The sequence below is a fragment of the Epinephelus moara genome, chromosome 24, assembly GCF_006386435.1.
Source record: "Epinephelus moara isolate mb chromosome 24, YSFRI_EMoa_1.0, whole genome shotgun sequence".
Classification (NCBI taxonomy): Eukaryota; Metazoa; Chordata; class Actinopteri; order Perciformes; family Serranidae; genus Epinephelus; species Epinephelus moara.
Window position 1 is genome coordinate 8,075,505 of NC_065529.1, and position 20,387 is coordinate 8,095,891.

Consider the following 20,387-nt stretch of genomic DNA (forward strand, 5'->3'; position numbering starts at 1 on the left):
GGTGTCTTAAACTCATTGTAGGCTGCCACTTCATCCTCGCGCTGCAAAGTTTCATCGCTGGAGTCTTCCACGTCAGTGACAAATGTGACGACAGGGTCAAAGGTTCTACTTGTGTCATTGACTTTCAAAATAAAAGGAGTTGCGGCTTGATTATAGTGATTAAGATGTCAGAATATTACACATATAGATCTTTTTCATTTGTTTTATTCTGACAAATAAAAAATAAAAAAACAGATTTTTGTTTTCACTCACTTCCTGTTTGTGTGTACTTCATTTTTACCCATGCCTGTGAATTCATATATGTATACATATTTTTACCAGTTACACAGCTTTTTGTGGGTATCTGCAGGTACCAGACCTGGTGCAGGACTCTGACACAAGCTAGTTGAAAGTCCTATTTGACCCAGAAACCCCCTACCCTATGCTAACTTTCACTTTTGGTTTAGGTTTTATCCACATGGTCCAGAAGTTCCAGTATCACTTTCACTTCCTATAGCCACTAACATGTGTAATAACACTGCCAATCGTTAACACGTATACTATTAAGATCACTAGACATTTATTTTTCAACTGCTCTACTATTCCTGTAAGTGTTAAATTCACTGTGTCCATGGTTGGGGTTGAGGGGCCTCAGGCAACATCCAGCCCCCGGTGTGCCCAGAAGCTACAGCCCTGCTCTTTGAGTAAACACTCAGGTGTTAAAGCAGAGCCCTGTGACATTTCAGTCCTGGCCTTCCCTCTGACTATCTTTCTCTCACATGCCTCTGCAAAAAGTGACTCCAGTGCTCCCCTGGCCTCTGGCTTTCACTCCATGGACATTTACTGTCAAAGGATGTCTCTCCACACATACTGTGGCGACACATACATGCACACACTAGCTTCCTCGCAACTCATCTGAGGTGTTTTAGGGAGCCCTGTCAGCTCAGTAGCATTGTGACTGACACTGAATGCAGTGGGGTTGTCTGAGGGGAAGTTGAGAGGGAGGTCAGCAGTGCAAAACCAAATATAGAATTTATTTTATATATAAGATGTGGCAAATGGCAGCAGCGGGACACATCATGGCCTCATAATAATGACATTTTGAAATTCTCTATTTACCACATGAATGAAAATGTTTTGCTTTTTCAGCAGCTGCCTCTGTTTGGGGCTCATGGTGTTTATTCTGTGAGCAATGTTTAATTGGAATTCAGATGACTTGGCAGTGTACGCTGTCAGCTGTTTTCAGAGGACATGAGATGGTTCTGAAATGTCATTTTTCTCTGATGTATCCTTCTAAAGCCTACTCAGTTTCACATCAAAATGTATCCTCCTTGTGATGGGACCCTGTTACTTTTCTTGTCTTCCTCAGGTATATATGGGCCAGATGAAGGATGGGCATCAGCCTACCCAGAATGCAGAGAGAGAAACCAGTCACCAATCAACATTGTGGACCAGGATACCAAAGTATCCACAGAGTATCAGGAGTTGACACTGGAGGGCTTTGATACCGAATCCTCCAATAAGACATCTATGAAGAACACCGGCAAAACAGGTACAGTAAAGACAACGCAGGCTCCTGTTGCAGATTGGATTTATCTCTGTTTATAGCTTCCTGACTTCTGTGGGATACTCTTTTTTCCTACACTCACAATGCCTGAAAATGTTTGACATTGTAAAATAAAAGAGCCAGCTAAAGGTTGAAAAAGGTTGAAAAAGAAGTCTATCTACAGTTTAGGAAAAGCAGACACCTTGTAGGTCCCAACTATTCACAGAAATTGCCATTTAGTTTATAACTGGCCCCACTTCTAGGAAATCCTGAAGTTGTGATAATTCCCAGTCAATCTATCAGTCATCAGACTTGGTTCAATATTTATGGTCTCCATTGGATGATCCCAAATTCCTTCCAATGACACTACAACTCAATTGCTCAAAATTGGCATTGTACATTTTTGCAAACCAAGGATGTCCTACATTTCTACATTATTATGTAGCAGATATGGTGAAACCTTTTGTTTCTTTACGTTTAAACAACACTTTGGATAATGTGTGATTAGTTTACAGAGATACAGAGGCTCAGCGAGGCTTTAATACGTCAGTTGTAAACAAGCAAAGGCTGTTGACTTGTTTGGATTTCTTACCCAGAGTGGATGCACCAAAACACAAAAACACACACAACAACTACAACCACAGGCAGTTGCTGGATGCAGGGAGTTGTCTCCTTGTAAGTTTGGGATGTGAACTCTTTCTTTGATACTTTTTAAGTAGTGGAAGTAGGCTGAAATATCAGTTTTTATAGATGCATCTTGTCTGTAAAGTGGAGATGAAACATTTGGCAAGGTATGGCACTGCATTCAAACAACAGTAGATATCCATCTACTCGAAAATAGATAGCATTTCACCCCTTCGCCAGCAGGGCGTTTTAGAGTTTTGATGAGACATAAAGAATGATTTACAAATTTAAAAACCAATTGCCTATGCTTTTTGAGCCAATAAGACCAGGTTGGGTCACTGGTGGTGCCAGTTTGATTTTGCGTTCTTGAACCCACACTAATTGCAATGTTTCTTGTTACTTGTTGTTGATATTGTTTTTGTTGTTGTGCCATATGAGTCTCCCATGTTTTTTTATGCTGCACCCAAATTGCCCTTTGGGGACAATAAAGATTCATTCAATTAAATTGGATACACAGTTGAGGTCTGGGAACGTGGCTGTAATATTAAAAATACTCCCTGGTTCAAGTTTACAGAAGTGCTGTCCTTACCAGAGTTGTGTTCTCACAGTTTCCTTCTGTATTGAGGGATGAGAGCCAACATCTGTATGTGCTCACATTCTCGCTCTCCTGTTGGCTTGTTGCACTGCTTCTATCGTTGTAACAGTATTATCGTGTTCCCAGAACCCTGCAATGATTCTGAGTTTAATCTTATCATAAGTGAAAGAAACGATGAAAAAAAAGACCCATGGTGTAAAACAACACCCCAAAAATATTCTGTGTCTTTAATTTTATTTGTATCTTCCAGTTCACTTCCACTGAATAGCCTATTACATTGAGCAAAGTTAAGATCACAATATGTAGATACAAACCTCAAAACAGTAGTCAGGGTCATGTTCTTTAAAGACAAGTAGCTAGATTTTCATGACATAATGTTTGTAACCATACCGCATAATGCTGTAATGGACCACAGTGCAGAGAGAATGAAAGCTGAAGTGTGACACCTCTAATAATCCCAGCTCATATTGGCAGGTGTCTGCATGTCAAACATCTGTTGCATCACTTCCCCGCACATGATTATAAAACAAGACAGGTGCAATATGCAGGAAGTCATTTATGATGAAGATTACACATCCCATTTTCTCTCAGACATGCTGCATCCATATTAGTACAAGTGCCGTGGCAGGTGTCACTGCCTGTAGGATTCAGCGCCGGGCCATCTGCATTCGACTCTCTTGGCATCTCGAGGACCCTCCTTGTCAGCCACAGGTATTTTTCACAATTCCAGGTTGTCACTAAGATGGATGATCCTTTCCCCACAGTGGAGAAATGAAGTTGAAAGGCTTTTGAGATGCAGAGGCCACAGGTGGTTGGCATCGCTGTTGACAGCACTTTGAGTGCTGCCCAGAGCACAGCTGTGTGATTCGCACAATAATGTTTTACATCCCATCATTTGCATCAAGGATGTGCGAGTTTTATGTGATGACACATTTGAATAAATTGCCAAATTGTCTGTTGTGTAAAATTAAGGCCATTCCTATTAGCCTTAATGACAAAAGAGAGACTTCAACAAATAGAACATTCTAATCCTTTCAAAGACATCATCATATCTAACAAGTATGAGGACATGGACACATTTGGACATGTGTTAAACTATTAAAAGTGAAGTGAATCACCAGGGATCACACATTCCATGAATATATCCACCAAATTTTTGACCTGCTGCTTGTGTTAGAGAAAAAGTCAGGACATCACCAAAGGCACTCATTCAACAGTGGGGACCAAGAATTTCTGCATAACATTTAAAGGCAATTAAATGTCCAATAGTGATTGAGATATTTTTGTCTGACCCGCCCAACTGACAGATAAACTGCCCAACATCACCATCCCTAGAGCCATAGGGATAGCCTGGCTAAAAAGATCATAATGTAAAGCATCTGGTTAAAGCAACAGCTCAACACAATGGAAATGCACTTATTTGCTTTCGGAGAGAGTTAGATAAAAAGATCAATACCACTCTCCTGTCTGCACATTAAATATTAGGACCCCATTAGCTTAGCTTAGCTTAGCACAGTGACTGGAAACATGAAAGCAGTTAGCCTGGCTTTATCCAAAGGTAATTAAATCAGCCTACCAGCATACCAGAAGCTCAAAAACCATTGTATTTTAGCCAGTCATCGCAGTTTTTTAGGCCAATGTAAGAAACTGTGTGATATCCTCAGATGAAATGAGTTGTCAATCATCCCCACCTGCTGCTGGGCTTCGTTACAGCACAACTTGTAACAGTCACACAGAGCAGCTCCTTACTAACTGCTGCCATGGCCTCTCTTTCACTTTTTCTCTGTGTCTGACTGTCAGTGTTAAAGTTAAAATCTGCTCTCCTGACAGAGAGATACGTACTGTACCTCTGCTGCCAGAAAAACATAGTGTATTGATCAGTCTTATGATGTAGATAATAACAGATGAGTATATGTTGAAAAACAATGTTTTATATGACAGATATTCCTCACTTGGATAAAAGATATTGAATTATAATAACTTCAGTATGAAGAGTATCAAAAACTGGCAAGTACTGACAGCTGGCATCAAGCCTGGTTAGGTCACAGCGTATTTTATTTGAATAAAAATCTTGGCTTTTTTTCTCCACTGTATTTATTTATTTTAATGATGCTTTTATTTAAACAACATTTAACATTTGTAAATTTTGGCTTTTTCTGTGCAATAGAAAAAGGGTTTCCTACAGTGAGGCATAGTTTTCATAGTTTTGGTACTATCAAAAAAATGTCAAACCCAACCCTAATAGATAATATGCCTGATGTTGGAGAGAGCTGGTCATAAAGCTTTAAATTTAAATCTTGCAATTACAGTCCCATGTAAAATGCTGATTGACCATGCAGCATTTCAGGATATTTGATTCTAATAAAGATGTTGCTTGCTATGGCAGGATTTAATCAGCAACTACATCATCCCTCCGCACAGATCATCCAATATCTGTAGGGTTCATCTGTCTTGTCATTAATACCTTATTTCTCACACAGCTGCCTCATAGATGCTCATTTGTTTAACATGGCAGCAGTTGAGCCACACTTGTGACTCATTCCCAGTGCATCATTATGGTGGGGCATACACTGTCAGTCTGAATGTGTCGAGTTTCCAGTCAGGATAGACTGGTACTTTCTCGGGGGTCCTCTATTCCAACATCAGCCTGTACAGGCTATTTGAATATGCCAAATGTTTTGGTAAAACACCCCATAGCACTTGCTGTTTATTAGGCCTTGCATATAACCGTGCCATTTGTCGTTACAGTCGGAGCATTAATTATATTGTTATCCACTCAGGCAAATGTCAACTAACTGTCAAAACAGCTACACAGAGGAAATGGTGAGAGAAATAAAAAATATGGCTCCTGCAGCTGTTTATGAGTTCCTTGAGTTCAAGTCATGTGATGTAGAGAACTGATTTGCATTCAGTTGTAAGTGAGAGTGAAGGCTTCACTAATAGAAAAGCAATGATTAAATACATCATTGCTGGGAGACAGTCAAAAATAAATGTCTGCAACAAATGCTACTTTGGCAGCCAGTGCTGCCCTGATTTAACACGGACTAAGACAGAGTTGACATGCTCATCTATTTTCCCTGAAAACTTAAGTTGAAGTAGCTGTTACTCAGTTTCGTAACACTAATTCTATCACAATTGACCAAATTCTTTTTTTTTACTTTACGTCAAGCTTGGCGTGACCAAAACAAATGTAGGCTAATGAAGTGTAGAGCCCCACTTGCAGCTCCTTGAGGCTGCGATATTAATTGCGTCCCACAATATGACTGATGAATGGAACCACAGCCTGTAATATAATGGACGTAGCCATCTTAGACTTTTAGGGCCAGAAATGACCATATTAGGACAAGCTGCTAGTTTGGTTAGCATGATGCAGTCACAGCTATGGTTAACGGTGATATTGCAGATTAAACTACCAAACAGTATATGAAGTCGTTAATTGGCCTCAGCATTGACAAACATGAAGTCACAACATGAAAGTACCAGTATCAATAATGATCCAATAATGAATAAGTTTACTTTGATAATTAAAATAAATTTTGTTGCCAATAGTCTTATCAGTAACTTTTGAATGCAGGACTTCTTCTACCTGCACCTCTACCAGTATTCTTTGTACCAGTGTTTTTATAGTGTGATATTGTAAATTGCTATTTTAACTAAATTATTTGAATTTGTCTTCCATCACTGAATGTAGTGCATTGTGGTGCTCATATAACATTGTGATTTGAGAGAGAGGGAGGGAGAGAGAGAGAGAGAGAGAGAGAGAGAGAGAGAGATGATGATGTCCAACACCATTTCCATCACTCAGAAAATGGGTGCTTGGGACAGGTGGTTTCAAGCCTGCTCATGACCAGCGCCAATCTGTCCTTTCCTTCACCCTGTTGTTGTGATGCCTCTTCACTGACCTCCAGTGACTGACGTCCTGACAGCACAAATCTGCAGGAATATGATCCAAAACCAGGGAGACACTAACAACATCAGCAACAACAGGTTACATCTTTCCCTGACAATAGCATGTAGAAACATGTACAGTATATTAGTGTGTGGCTGTAACAGAGAATGGAGGCGCTTTTTGAGAAATCAAAAATAGAAGCTTCTTACTGTCACACATTTGAACATGTTCCTTCAGGAATATGATCCAAAATTGGGGAGAAATTATCATTGGCAACCAAAAGATTATGTTTAACTGGCGTTAGCATGTGGCCACAACTAAGTTAGCTATGTACTTGCAGTTGGGGAATAACTGTAAAGGCGCTTTCACACCACCTCATGTAACTCGGCGGAAGCAGAAAGACAAGATGGAGGAGCCGATAACGTTGGTGCCAAAAGACCAAGAATTACAGCGCAAGCAACTTATAAAGACAACCAAAAGAAAAATCGGGCCTGGGATAATTTTTCGACCAATCTCCGGTTGACTGGTTAAATTGTCCAAATATATAAAAATCTTTAGTAATTTCAGTGATTTCTGTTGTGTTGCTGCAGTATGCAGCTACAAACTAGCTTGCATATCTGCCAGTGTTTAATCAAGCACCTGCCTGTCATCACAGCCATGGACTCTCGCGGCAGCAGCTGCTTCTAAACGCGCTTTAAACTCTCTTGCAAGTAGGTGGTTGTTGGAGACATAACCATGTGGTGGTGTGAAAGCAGCTTAACACAGTGTTTCCCAACTGGTCCAGCCCCAGGGTTCAGATTTCTCCTGAGTCATTAGATGAAGGTCCACATAGTTTAATACATTCAGTGTGATACTTGCGTTTGGCCACGTTGTCAAGCCACTTTACTGGTTCTGTTAAGTAGCTGTTTGTTAGTAACTCACTTTACAGCAGGAAACTGTATTTCAGAGTAAAAGCTCAATGCCAGAAATTCACTATACTTAAAAATGAAGTGTGTTTTTTACAAACTTGACACATTCATGAGTCACTTGCAGTCCATTTAGAAAGTACCCCCAACCCCACTTTTGGACCGCGACCCATCAGTTGGGGACCATTGGCTTTACAGATGATAGCAGTGCTTTTCACTGTGAAAAATAATCAACAAAAGCTTCTTAACGCAACTGGACATGTTGCAACAGGAATATCATCCAAAAGTGGGGAGAAATTAACACATAAAGTTTCCCTGTAATGTAATGTAAACACTTGCAGTAGCCCATCTGGACCATGACCATATATTATTATTATTATTATTATTCTAAATAAGTTTACTCAACTGTTTGAAACATGGCAACATTTAATATGAACACCCTTCATTGTAACACTATCTATAAGAGACAGAATACAGACAAGCAGGTCCTGTCTAAAACATTAAAAGAATAATATGGCAAATATGCTCAAAATGGCTATACGGCTGTCCTAGTAATAATCTTAATCACACTGTGGCCATTAAAGGACAGGAGAGCTGGAGAACAAAGCATCCCTCCATGCTTGCAAATTCCCTCAGCAGGCTTGTTGCTGTACCTGTTTTTGTTCCCAATTTTCAGTGACTGATTAAGGTCACAGAGAGTGAGTAAATGTCCTGCCCACCTCCCAGTCACTGCATCATGAGCGGGTGGCAGTACGTCGCTGAGATGTGAGACATCCGTTTGTCTGAGCGCTGGTAGCTCAATCAGGCGAGGCGGACACACTGAGTGTTGTCATCCCCTGTGGGAGAGCACAGACGAACTGACCTTCAGGTAGAGGATCACCAGTGCTGACACCCGCTAGCACAAACATAAAGATGAGAGTGAGAGACACAGGCAGAGAAAGAGAAGACCTCATCATCGCAGTCAGGATAAAAAATTCCCTGACACGTTTGATGCAGAGCGTCCCCAGGCCTTCAGCAACTCGAACCATCTCCCCATGGCCACCCAGGCTGCTCGCTGAGAAAAAAAAGAGATGGTGATGATGGCCACCTGCAAAGTAAGAAACACAGCAGAGCACAATCTAAATGGATTTGGGATGCCGCAGCATGTAGAGAGCCATGTAAAAATGCTAACACAAACAACAGCTGCGAAACAAAATGGCGCGCAGCTTCTGTTCTCCCCCCGCTACATAATGCATGGCTAACAAGACAAATGTCCCTGCATTTGTGGCACAAATTATGCATGGATTCTGCACTGTTTCTAAATGACAGATGAGCGTTTTATCTGTGGAGGGATCACCTGGTGGAGACGCTGCTGAATGCTGTGAAGGAGCAATGGAGGCAGGCAGGGAGGGGGTGGATAACCCCCTACCTCCTGCAGAACAAACTTAAATCAGAGAGATAATTCTTCACAGCTCAACTTTAACTTCTTGACCTTGAATACAGAGTCAACAAAATGTTATGGATAGGATGGAAATAAAAAAAGTTCACACCATTTTCAAAATAGTTTCTTATTAATTGTTGGTTAATTTACGTAGACCATGTGATCCAAACATACATACCTTAGATCAACTAAAGCACCTACAATACTCACATGTCTGTATCAACCAGCCTGTAAAGAAGAATATCTGCAGTTCCATCAATTTACAAAGTAATTTATCCAAACATAATTTGGTTATAGAGCTTAGAGAGCGATTTGGCCTGATATGGTGGGCAAAGGGAGAAAAACAAGGAACATGGGAAGATGCTAAATAACAACTTGCAACTACAGAAATAAGTCAGAGTTTTGCAGTTCATGATCAGAAGCCAAATCAGCAGATCTACAGAATGCACCACCTTCAGTGTATCAATCCTGAAAATATGTTATAGCTTTAATAGGCAACAGCAAAAGGTATGACGTAAGGGTGTAGGAGGAAAAGATGAGTGATGTTTGCACCAAGCTGAGCTTCTTTGGGTCATTATACATAACCACTTGTTCTATTCAGGGTTGATTCAGGTATTCGGGGCTGGAGTCTATCCCAGCTGACATTGGGCGAGAGGCTGGGTACATCCTGGACAGGTTGGCAGACTATCACAACCAACCATTCATGCTCACATTCAAACATGTGGGTAATTTAAGGTGACCATTTAACCTAACTTTGGACTGTAAGAGGAAGCTGGGGAACCCAGAGAAAACCCACATTGACAAACCTGATCTAACCTGGAACCCTCCGGCTCTGAGACGCCAGTATAAACCACTGCACTACTGTGCCGGCCTGGGCTTCTTCAATAATAGAACATAATATCTAAAATAAGCATACTGTTACTTTAGACAGTGTACTGGGGCAAAATGTGATCCCTTACTGACATCCAAAGTTGCTAAGATTGATCTCATTTTAATTATTTTACTCTTATCGAGCAGAGTTCTGCTCCCTCAGCTCCTCCACACTAACTTGTTATGTTTAGATAGGAAGTAAGCTCAGGCCACCAGACAGCTAATGTTTGTGTGCTGTTGATTTGTAATGGACTTCAACTGCTGATAAAAATTGAGATTGTGGTTGCCCATGGCAATGTTTTGAACAGTCCAGGGGCCTCATTGTAGAAAAAGTCTGAAATCCTACCTTATCTCAGTTCAGAATGACATTTAAGATTTGAGGTTTTACATAAACATGTTTTCTAACTGCATTTAGGAAGAAACTCTTAACTTAGGATGGGAATTTAGCTATTACAGATTCAAACTAATTTAGAGATTTCCAAGTTAGGAATCCTAAGTTAGGGTGGCATAGATCCTGTCCTAAATTCAAAGGAACTGCTAAAAATGGCAACAGCACTGTTGTTAGGTCTGAATGACTATGACAATGAATATTGGGAACAACATGAACACCAATATATAATGAAATGCTTCCTAAACTGTATGATGATGATTTTATTTTTCTGAATAAATTAATAGGTATATGGTGGCATGCAACAGGGGGATCAGGGGGCCCCCCTGGTCAAAACTGTATGTACTGTGAAGAGTTAAATAAGTAAAGTTTGGGCACCCCAAGACATTTGAGCTCTCTGACAACTTCTACCAGGGTCTCAGGCCATAATTATCTTGTTTGAACTCTGGCTTGTTCACAGTCATCATTAGGAAAAATGCAAATTTCAAAGCTTTAAAAATATTCTGACCCCTGAAATATTGTCCCAACAATCAGCAGCCATGGACGCTTCTAAACAGCTGCCTGGCACTCTTAAAACTAAAATGACTGACGCCCACAAAGCAGGAGAAGGCTATAAAGGGATATTAAAGGGCTTTTTTCAGGTAGTGTTTCTTCAGTTCGTAATGTCATTAAGATATTGTAGTTAACAGAAACTGTGGAGGTCAAGTTGAGGTCTGGAAGACCAAGAAAACTTTCTCAAAGAGCTGCTTGTAGGATTGTTAAAAAGGCAAATCAAAACCCCTGTTTGACTGCAAAAGACCTGCAGAAAGATTTAGCAGACTCTGGAGTGGTGGTGCACTGTTCTACTGTGCAGTGACATCGTACAAATATGACCTTCATGGAAGAGTCATCAGAAGAAAAACCAAACATCAAAAATAGTGTGAGGCTTTTTGGAAACAATTCCTGTGGACTGATGAAGTTAAAATAGAACTTATGCATGCAAAGAGCAAAAGTATGTTTGGAGAAAAAAGGATGCAGAATTTCATAAAAAGAACACCTGTCCAACTGTTAATCATGGAGGTGGATCGATCATGCTTTGAGCTTGTGTTGCAGCCAGTGGTATGTATGTGGATCATTTCACAGGTCGAGGGAAGAATGGATTCAGTTAGATTCCAACAAATTCTGGAAGCAAACATCAAACCATCCATAAAAAGCCACAGATGAGGAGAGAAAGGCTTCTACAACAGGACAATGGACCTAAACACACCTCAAAATCCACAATGGACTACCTCAAGAGGTGCAAGCTGAAGGTTTTGCCATGGCCCTCACAGTCCCCTGACGTAAACATCACTAAAAATCTGTGGATATACCTCAAAAGAGCAGTGCATGTAAGATGGCCCAAGAATCTCACAGAGCTAGAAGCCTTTTGCAGGAAGAATGATGGAAAATCCCCCAAACAAGAACTGAAAGACCCTTACCTGGCTACAAAAAGTGTTAAGAAGCTGTGATACTTGCCAAGGGGGGGTGACCTTGGGTGCCCAAACTTTTGCATGCCACTGCATATTGACTGACAACATGATTTAGTTGATCATGATTAATAATCAAAGTAATTTATAATTAATTCTGAATTTGATTGACATCCTCCACTGATAACGATGAGTGCCTCTTACTCATTGTTGCTGAAACTGAACACCCGAATTGGACCGGACCCGGATTGTGAGCTAACTAGCCAGTGACAAGTGAGAGTCGATATTATGGCTTGTCCATCTCAAGTAGTTTACGGGTAGATTCTAAACAAAGATACAGGCATGAATGGATGAGTGCCACATGAAGAATCAGATATCCAATTATAGTGAGGATTTCTTTAGGTGAGATAAGATAGGAGGTCTGAAATGTCTGAGAAGTCAAATTTCAGGTGTGCTCACTTCCAGTTTTGCCTCCAAATGAAGTGATCTGGATAAACTGTTGCTGTGTTTAAAACCTTCCTGATCATGTGACTGCTTGTGTTTCTTGCTCTAAATAAAGTTAATTCTAGCTGTGTCCCTCTTTCCCAAGATGTCAACAACCACTTTGCTGATTACAGTGTTATCATAATTGTTAAAAATGATAAACAAAGCTACAATATACAAATTAGACTCAAGCTTTAGTAAAGTATTCTTTGAAGAGTTCAAAGAGATATGGCAACCTCAGATCACTATTTTACCTGTGCCATTTCATGTTATTTGATAGCAACATTTCATAAACGCAGAGTATGTAAATTGGGTCTGTTAATGTCTTATCAGGTGTATGTGATACTTGATGACTCAGAGTTGTGGCCAGCGTCGATAAAATGATGAACCAGGTCACTCTCTTTACTCGAGTGCTTCCTCTATAAATGAGACAGAGCTGTGTGATGAAGTCTGGCTGCACTGGTTAATGGAACACAGGAATCCCTCCAAAGCCATTTGTGGATGTGAAAATAAGGCCCCCTCTTAATTCTCGATATATTTCAGAAAGATTTGATGGAATAATAACAAAGGACCTGGTAAGGGCAGTTTGCAGTGGATGAAGAGAATGATTTTTCTTGGCAAATTAGCCCCTCATTTGAGAACTTGCGTTAGGGGCTGATGGAAAATGACAGAAATGGTCTTGTGTGGGCACGTCTTCCTCAGAGCAAATTTAAAAGATAAACACTTATCTAACTTTAGCATGTCCTCAGAATGCATTCTTCTGTCTGTGGCTCTTAAGACCTTAGAGAGGTTTCACACTGTGTATGTGTCCTCACACCCCTTTGATTAGGTTTTTGTGCCATCTTTGACGTTTGCCATCACATCAACAACAGACACCAATTTTCTGCCTTCTGTTTATTTTAGAGGAATGATAACATTTGTACTGTATGTATGTTGAAAACAATGTTTGGTGATGAATGACTTTCTTACTCTTTTTCTTTTTTTCTCTTTCCTTCTGTCTTTCTTCCAGTGGCCATTATGTTGAAGGATGATTACTTTGTTCGGGGAGCAGGTCTACCAGGGAGGTTTAAGGCCGAAAAAGTGGAGTTCCATTGGGGTCCAAACAACGGATCTGAAGGCTCTGAACACAGCATTAATGGCCGCCGCTACCCTGTGGAGGTAAGCACAAAATACCAAGCCTTGACATTACAAAGAATGAACCATATCTGAGAGCGAGTATATACATTTCTTTGACATGAGTAAAGATAAGGGTGTACATTTTGAGACCCAATCAATAAGCCTCTGAGGAAAGCTCTGTTAGTCTGGAGTTTGGATAGCCCTTGCCAGTTACTGGAGCCAGAAAATAAGAGCTGCTGCAGGATGAGCAGCCAAAGCTGAGTGTAAAAGGCCGAGACACCTGTCTATCAAGGCAAACAGCCCCACAAATATGCCCATTTTTGGAGCTCAACAACCTTTTACTGGAAAACTGTACTTCAAACGTGCCAAGAGGGCATTTACCAAATAATGACAGCCTGCAGGCAGGCTGTTTTTTGATTGTCCATCCGCACACGTGTATGACCATACGTAGGTCCGTACTTCCCATCCTTGTGAACACAATATCTCAAGAACACATTGAGGAAATTTCTTAAAATTTGGTATAAATGTCTACTTGGGCTCAATGATGAACTGATTAGTTTTGGTGGTCATAGGTCAAGATCTCTGTGACCTGACGTCCATCTCCTTCTCATGAATGTGATATCTCAAGAAGACCTTGAGGGAATTTCTTCAGATTTGACACAGACATCCACTTACAGTCAAGGATGACCTGATTAGAGTTTGGTGGTCAAAGGTCAAGGTCACTATGACCTTTTCAATCTCATTCTTGTGAACACAGTATCTCACTTCTTGAGGGAATTTCTTCAAATTCAGTACAAACATCAACTTGGACTCAATGGAGAACTGATTAGATTTTGGTATTTAAAAGTCAGAGTCACTGTGATTTCACGTCCGTGAAATGGGCAAACAACTATGTAATTATGTTGGTAGACAACACTCTAAAAATACTTTTGATATTAATGTTCTGGAGACAGATTCAAGAAAAAGATTATACAGGTGGCTTTACTCAAAAGCAAGTGAATCTTGGCTGTGAAGACCAGACCTCACTTCTCAAACTGCCCGTTTGGCATTAAGAGACTCCTTTAGGATCATCCTTCAACGTCAACCAACTAAACTCAATGCATCTGTATGTGTACAGTAAATATGAGTGTGTGTGTGTGTGTGTGTGTGTGTGTGTGTGTGTGTGTGTGTGTGTGTGTATTTGCAAGTTGTTTATGTGCAGCTGTCACTCTTGAATGCTGAAATGTCAGCCATCTCTGTTTGGACTTCTCCTAGAGCACTGCCTCTTTGCTGTGGCTGGCCAAACAGATGAATATGTATTGTTTGACATTTGGTAGATCAGCGCGCTGACAGTTCAGCTTGATATTGTAATCTTCTCCTTCCACTCGAAAGTATTTTCCCCCCCAAACCTTTCCACAAAGTTGCATAAAGGTGCCTTTGTGTTAGTGGTTGGTGAGATAGCCCCGTATGGAAATGATGCATTTGTCCGTCCTCACTACTTAGTTCAGAAATATTGCTTACCTGTCTGCTGCAGAAGAAGTCAAAGATTCTGCTGAAAACACAAAACCTCCTATATGAATGCATGAAGTTTTCTGAGACTGCTGTTTTTAAATTGCTAGATTTATAATATGCCATCACAATTGATTTAGCAGTGAGACATCAGCGAAGAAAAGTTTCCATGTAGCACTTTTATGAAGTTCCACTGAAATTCAAGCCTGTTTTCACATATTGACTGAGCCTCTCAGTCAACTATACTATTTCCACACATATACACCCACATTCACACACATACATTCCCACCTGTGCCTTGTGCCAGATTCAATATTGGCAGTATGGCTCAGCTGATCTGTCCTTTAAGGCCGCAACTGATACTGATATTCCTGCAGTGAAGCTGCTGAAAGATGAGATTTGATGGTGATTTTTGTCCAAATTTAATCATTTCATGTCCAAATAACAAAACATGATTATGTTATGACGCCTGAGGTGTGAGAACAGATCAATTGAAGACTTTCACAGAGATTAACTATAATATGAGGGGAATTTTAAAAGCCGTTTTCAAGTTGACTTTATGATTTCATTTGATAATTTCATTTAATAACACAAAAATTTTAATGCATCAATAAAAAGACCAAAACAATGGATTCAGGATTAACAATGTTTTTATATTAATGTTACTTTGAGATTCTTAATGCATCATTTACTTGCAAATTTGATTAATGTATTTATGTTAGATTTTTTAAAATAATTTCTTTTTTATTTAATTCAGCTTCCAATTTAGTTCTTGATATGATTGAAGTACACAGAATTTTCTCTTCAAATAATGAGTTGTCATTGCAACAATGTTAATTTGCAAACAAATGAGAAGCAAATTGCTATATGCAGTCATAGGTGTTGCAAGCCTATAAGGATCTTTTGTCCAGTCTCTTTGTGAAATCTCTGAAAAATAGAAGCTTACAGTTTTGCCTTGGGTAACATTGTTTAATAATAATCATTTCCTAGATAGGACTTGTAAAGCAGCTGTAACTTCTTAGGAAGGGTCCTGGAATACACTTTGTTATTTGGTACTAATTATAAAGAAAATTGAGACAGTTTTCAATTGGTACACTTCCAGTTAATTAACTCCAGCGCTTGAAGTGGACTGGTACTCACCTGTATGCAGTACTAGCACTTTCGCATTTTACTCTCTGGTGCACAGTGACTTTCACATGCTGCCGGTACACTTTTCTGCCCTTTCCATATCTCATTCTCTGGGCCAGAGGTGGTCAACATGGTGTCCATGAGCACCTGGTCACCCACAAGGAACCAATGAGTCACTCACAGAGCATGTTCTAAAAATAACTGTGGTCAAGCCAGCTATCACTCGCATCTCAGTGGTCAAATGAGCTGACGTTACAACTGTAGTGCGCATTAAAATAGCCCTCCCATACACATGCCAACATGTGAATAAGAAAAGTACTGGCACTTTTTTCCCCACTTCAAGCACTGATTAACTTAAATGCTAATTAAAGGCATAACTGAGAGAGTCTGCTACTCGGTGCACAGCTGGCCTGCTGTTAAAATGTGTCCTTCTATGTGATTGTAAATAGTATACATTCAAACAAATATGGAGATTAAAATTTACAACACTAGATGAATGCTCACTTGGGTTAGATGCATCCCTATGAATGAATTTTTTTTTCCTTTTCTTTTAAATTTTCGTGATCTCTGGACATAATCTTGACAATAACATACAGTTCGAGCCAGTTCTCTTCATCTATGTCTTCCTTATCAAGAACACATATCTGCTACCTAGTGACAGGGACAGGTTTTTTTTTCATTATAAAGGGGACCTATTATTAGAGATGTACCAATACCACTTTTTCCTTCCTGATACCGATTCCGATCCCTGAACCTTAGGTATCTGCTGAAACTGAGTACCGATCCGATACCAGCACGTAAAAAAAAAAAATGGATGGGATATGAATTGTTGTATGTCTCATCTCCTAAAACTCTATGTAAAATATTAAGAAATAAATACGTAATAGTAGAATGAATGCCATAAAACTTTTTTTATTATTATTATCCAGTGTTGACACAGATCAAGACACAGGTTAAAGTGCAGCCACACAATTTGGTAAAAAAAACCCATACATTTTAAAGGCTACAGTAGAATGTAGGGCTTGTATTAAAAAAAAAAAAAAAAAAAAATTTCACCAGATGACTTAAAGTAAGAAAATTAAAAAATAGTGGCAGGGCTTTTACTCACCAAAACTGCAGAGGCTCCCAGCTTCATTTGAAACAGACAACATTATAAAAGGGCCCTTATTTATTCATCCTTCTGTGTTTTTATATTTTTACTTTATATCCGCTCCCATTGCCTTGATAAAGTTAATACATCGCGCCATCATTTCAAACTCAACACTTCCTGAACTTGTTTCAAATTAAAAGCCTCTTATAACCTCAGCTGAGAGAATCCCTCCATCTTCTAAATAGGCTTTTATTGTGAAACATTTGTGGGAACTTGTGGAGAAACCAGTGACTTTTATGTTTACATACAGTACTTCAAATGTAGCTCCTGCCATCTGCTGGCGCTTTTTACGTTACTACAACAACATTTCGGCTGGCACATGAACAGACACAGTGACTGCATAAAAATAGGACAAGAATAACCCGATGACATCACACACATCGTGACGTGGACCATCGTGTAGTGTGTCATGTATGTCGACCAAGTCACAGCACGATTTTATGACTCCACAATCATGTAATGTGACATAGTGACTTTCAGAACGGGCAGAAAAGTCGTGTAGTGTGTACCAGGCATAAATCCTCCTTTACAGTTTCTCCCTCATGCATGTCGCTCATTTTCAGTGTGTAACTGCAGCGTGAGCATGAGAGGGGGAGGGGCTGCTGTTGTCACAGAGAGAGAGAGAGGCGAGCCGAGCAGAGCAACGAGCGGAGCTTCAGAGCTGCTTTTCTGAAGCAAAACAAAGTTTACATGTCTTAAAAAAAAGAGAAAACATCGCATGTCCTGCGATGGCATTTCCGATACTGGTATCGGTATCAGTACAACTCTACCTATTATGCTTTGGCTTACTTTCTGTCATTATGTTACAGTGTTGGATGTTCATATTAAATGTGTTTTAAATAATGAAGTAAATGTATGTAAAAGTAATGTGTTAACAAAAACCTCAGGCTTCAGTCCCATCTGAATACTTTGTTTCCAACTTTTTCTTTCTTATTTGGCTGCAAGATAATGTCAGATCATGATAAATGTCCTTATATGGTCATCTGCTCCAGTAATGTTAGCGTAACTGGAGCAGATGACCATATAAGGACATTTATGAAAGTATTTACATCATGTAGTCTACACTGCTACATGTAGCCATATGCTAATGTCAACTTATCTTAAGTTGTAAGCAACTGGACTTGCTTGAGTTTTTTTGTCATTCAATAGGCTTCTTCAGTTTGACCTGACTGGTGTGGAGTCCCAGGCTTTAAACTCTGTTTGGGTGTGAACCCTTACAGAGTCATTTAGGTCACATGTGAGCTCTGAGTTTCAGATTCTTTAAGGTCACATATGAGTCGTTGACCCACCTGCCCATCATGTGTGCTGTTAGGATGAGATGGGTCCAGGTGTGAATGGGTGTTAAGTCATCTGGGGAGGGATCCCAAGATTTAAGATTACCATGACCTGGATGACTGAGAATCTTCACGAACATCATGCTAACGTCAGGGAAGAATGTAATCTTAGTTGCTGATGTTGTTAATTTCTCCCAGATTTCGGAGCACATTCCTGCTGGAACATGTTGAGTTGTTTTTAAAGGCTTTTATTGGTGATTTTCCATGGTAGAAAGTGCAACTTTAAAGTTACTCCATTACAGTCATTCCCTGGCTGCAGGTACACTGCTACATGTAGCCACATGCTAACATCAGGGAAACCTGTAATCTTGATTACAGATGTTGTTCATTTCTCCCAGATATCGGATCACATTCCTGCTAGAATTTTAGTTAACTACAGTTTCACATCCTATTTCTTTTTTTACAGACTCATATAAATGTGCAGATCTTGATAATGTTTACTTATTGACTAGACTCTCCCAATAATCAGTACCAAATGACATAGTTCTTTTCAGGAACATTACAACAAAATGAAAGGATATATTGCAGGACTAACACATTAAGTGTGCTTTGAAACACCTTAGATTAACAATTACTCCTTTGCTGTTTGGCAAAAAAGATATTTTGTTAAACATTCGCATTGCATGTGTGGTTGGATTGTTAAAGTTGACGTGCTAGGCTTATGATTTAGTGGCTTATAGCGTGAAAGTTTATGAATGCACATGTGCTTTGCATTTATTAACCAACATATTTCATGTCATTCAGGATAAGTGGTTATGGAAATGAATGAATGAATGAATTGTTTGTGTAGTTTTATCATCTATTATTTGTGAGAATTTCACCAAATTAGTCTCTACTGTAAGTCACTAAACATGTCTTTATTTAATATTTTTCTGAAAATGTGTTTCTTGCTGATTGTTTCCAGGGCAGGAACACATCTGAAACTGTGAAAAATCTGTTTTGTTTTTTTAAAATTTAATCTGAAATATTTTCACACCAACACTATTTCTCTCCAAAACACTGCTGCCCACCTGCAAATTTATTGGCAGGGGAACTTTACATGATTATGTTTATATAAAGGCTAAAATGAAAAGAAAAAATTTTAAGTTGTTTTGTGTATCTGTGGTCGGACAAAAAGCTCTCTACAGTGCATTACTAATGCCTGGCAGTGAGTGACTGGAGTGTCAGACTGTAAAGCTCTCTCAGCATGGCCTCTGATGCTGGTTCATACAACCACAGCATCAGCAGTGAGATAGGAGCACAGTTTGATTGCTGTCTTGCCCCTGGTTCAACTTTATTGCCTGCCTGCTACATTGCACAATGTTATCTCTGCAGGGAGAGAATGGAAAACTAATATATGGACACACATGCATGCATTCACACACACTTAGGTACACATTGCAGACAGTGGGTGCAGTGAGCCCAGAGACGACAAGGTTCCTCTGCTATATTTGAGTGGAAACCTCAACAGCACATATTTAAAAGAATCTGCAAATAAAAGCAAAACTATCTGCACGCTGAGCTGCCACCAGTGGTAGGTGGAATAATATGTTCTGATTGTGAGTGTGATTTATATGACCTTTTGAAATTCAAGATTCAAGACTTAACCGCTGTTTCAACATACAGGAATTTGGTTTGGTGAACCCACACAAACCAAGAACAACAAGAGCCCTGCCTCACAGACAGTGACCACCTTGGAACATTAAAGTAAATTAAGTAGCCTAATTAGTAGTAATAATAAATAATTAAAACAGGCATTCCTATGGGGTTGCAATGACACCACAACCAGCTATGATGTAATATAAAATACACGGCCTTACAGTGTGTTACAGACAGGAATGATAACAGCACATGTGTAATTTAGGAGTAAAGGGAACGGACAATCTCTAAGTGCTGTTGTAGAACCAGGCTGTCAGTTCTAATACATTTCAGTCTTTAAAACAAGGGTGGAAGTTTAAAAGATGGTTAACAGGATGAGAGGAGTCATGAAGAATATTGTATCCCTTCTTTCACAGTCTAAGGGCCAATTCATAGTTGTGCTCTACACA

The 20,387-nt window shown here is 39.7% G+C and overlaps 1 protein-coding gene across 1 annotated transcript in view; it reads left to right on the top strand.

Moving 5' to 3' along the window:
• ptprga (protein tyrosine phosphatase receptor type Ga) overlaps window positions 1–20,387 on the top strand; it is a 613,968-nt gene that overhangs the window by 380,017 nt on the left and 213,564 nt on the right. The window contains exons 3-4 of the mRNA XM_050039320.1: window positions 1,349–1,531; window positions 13,154–13,302. Of these exons, the coding sequence (XP_049895277.1) occupies window positions 1,349–1,531; window positions 13,154–13,302 (332 nt within the window). The remainder of the gene's footprint in view (window positions 1–1,348; window positions 1,532–13,153; window positions 13,303–20,387) is intronic.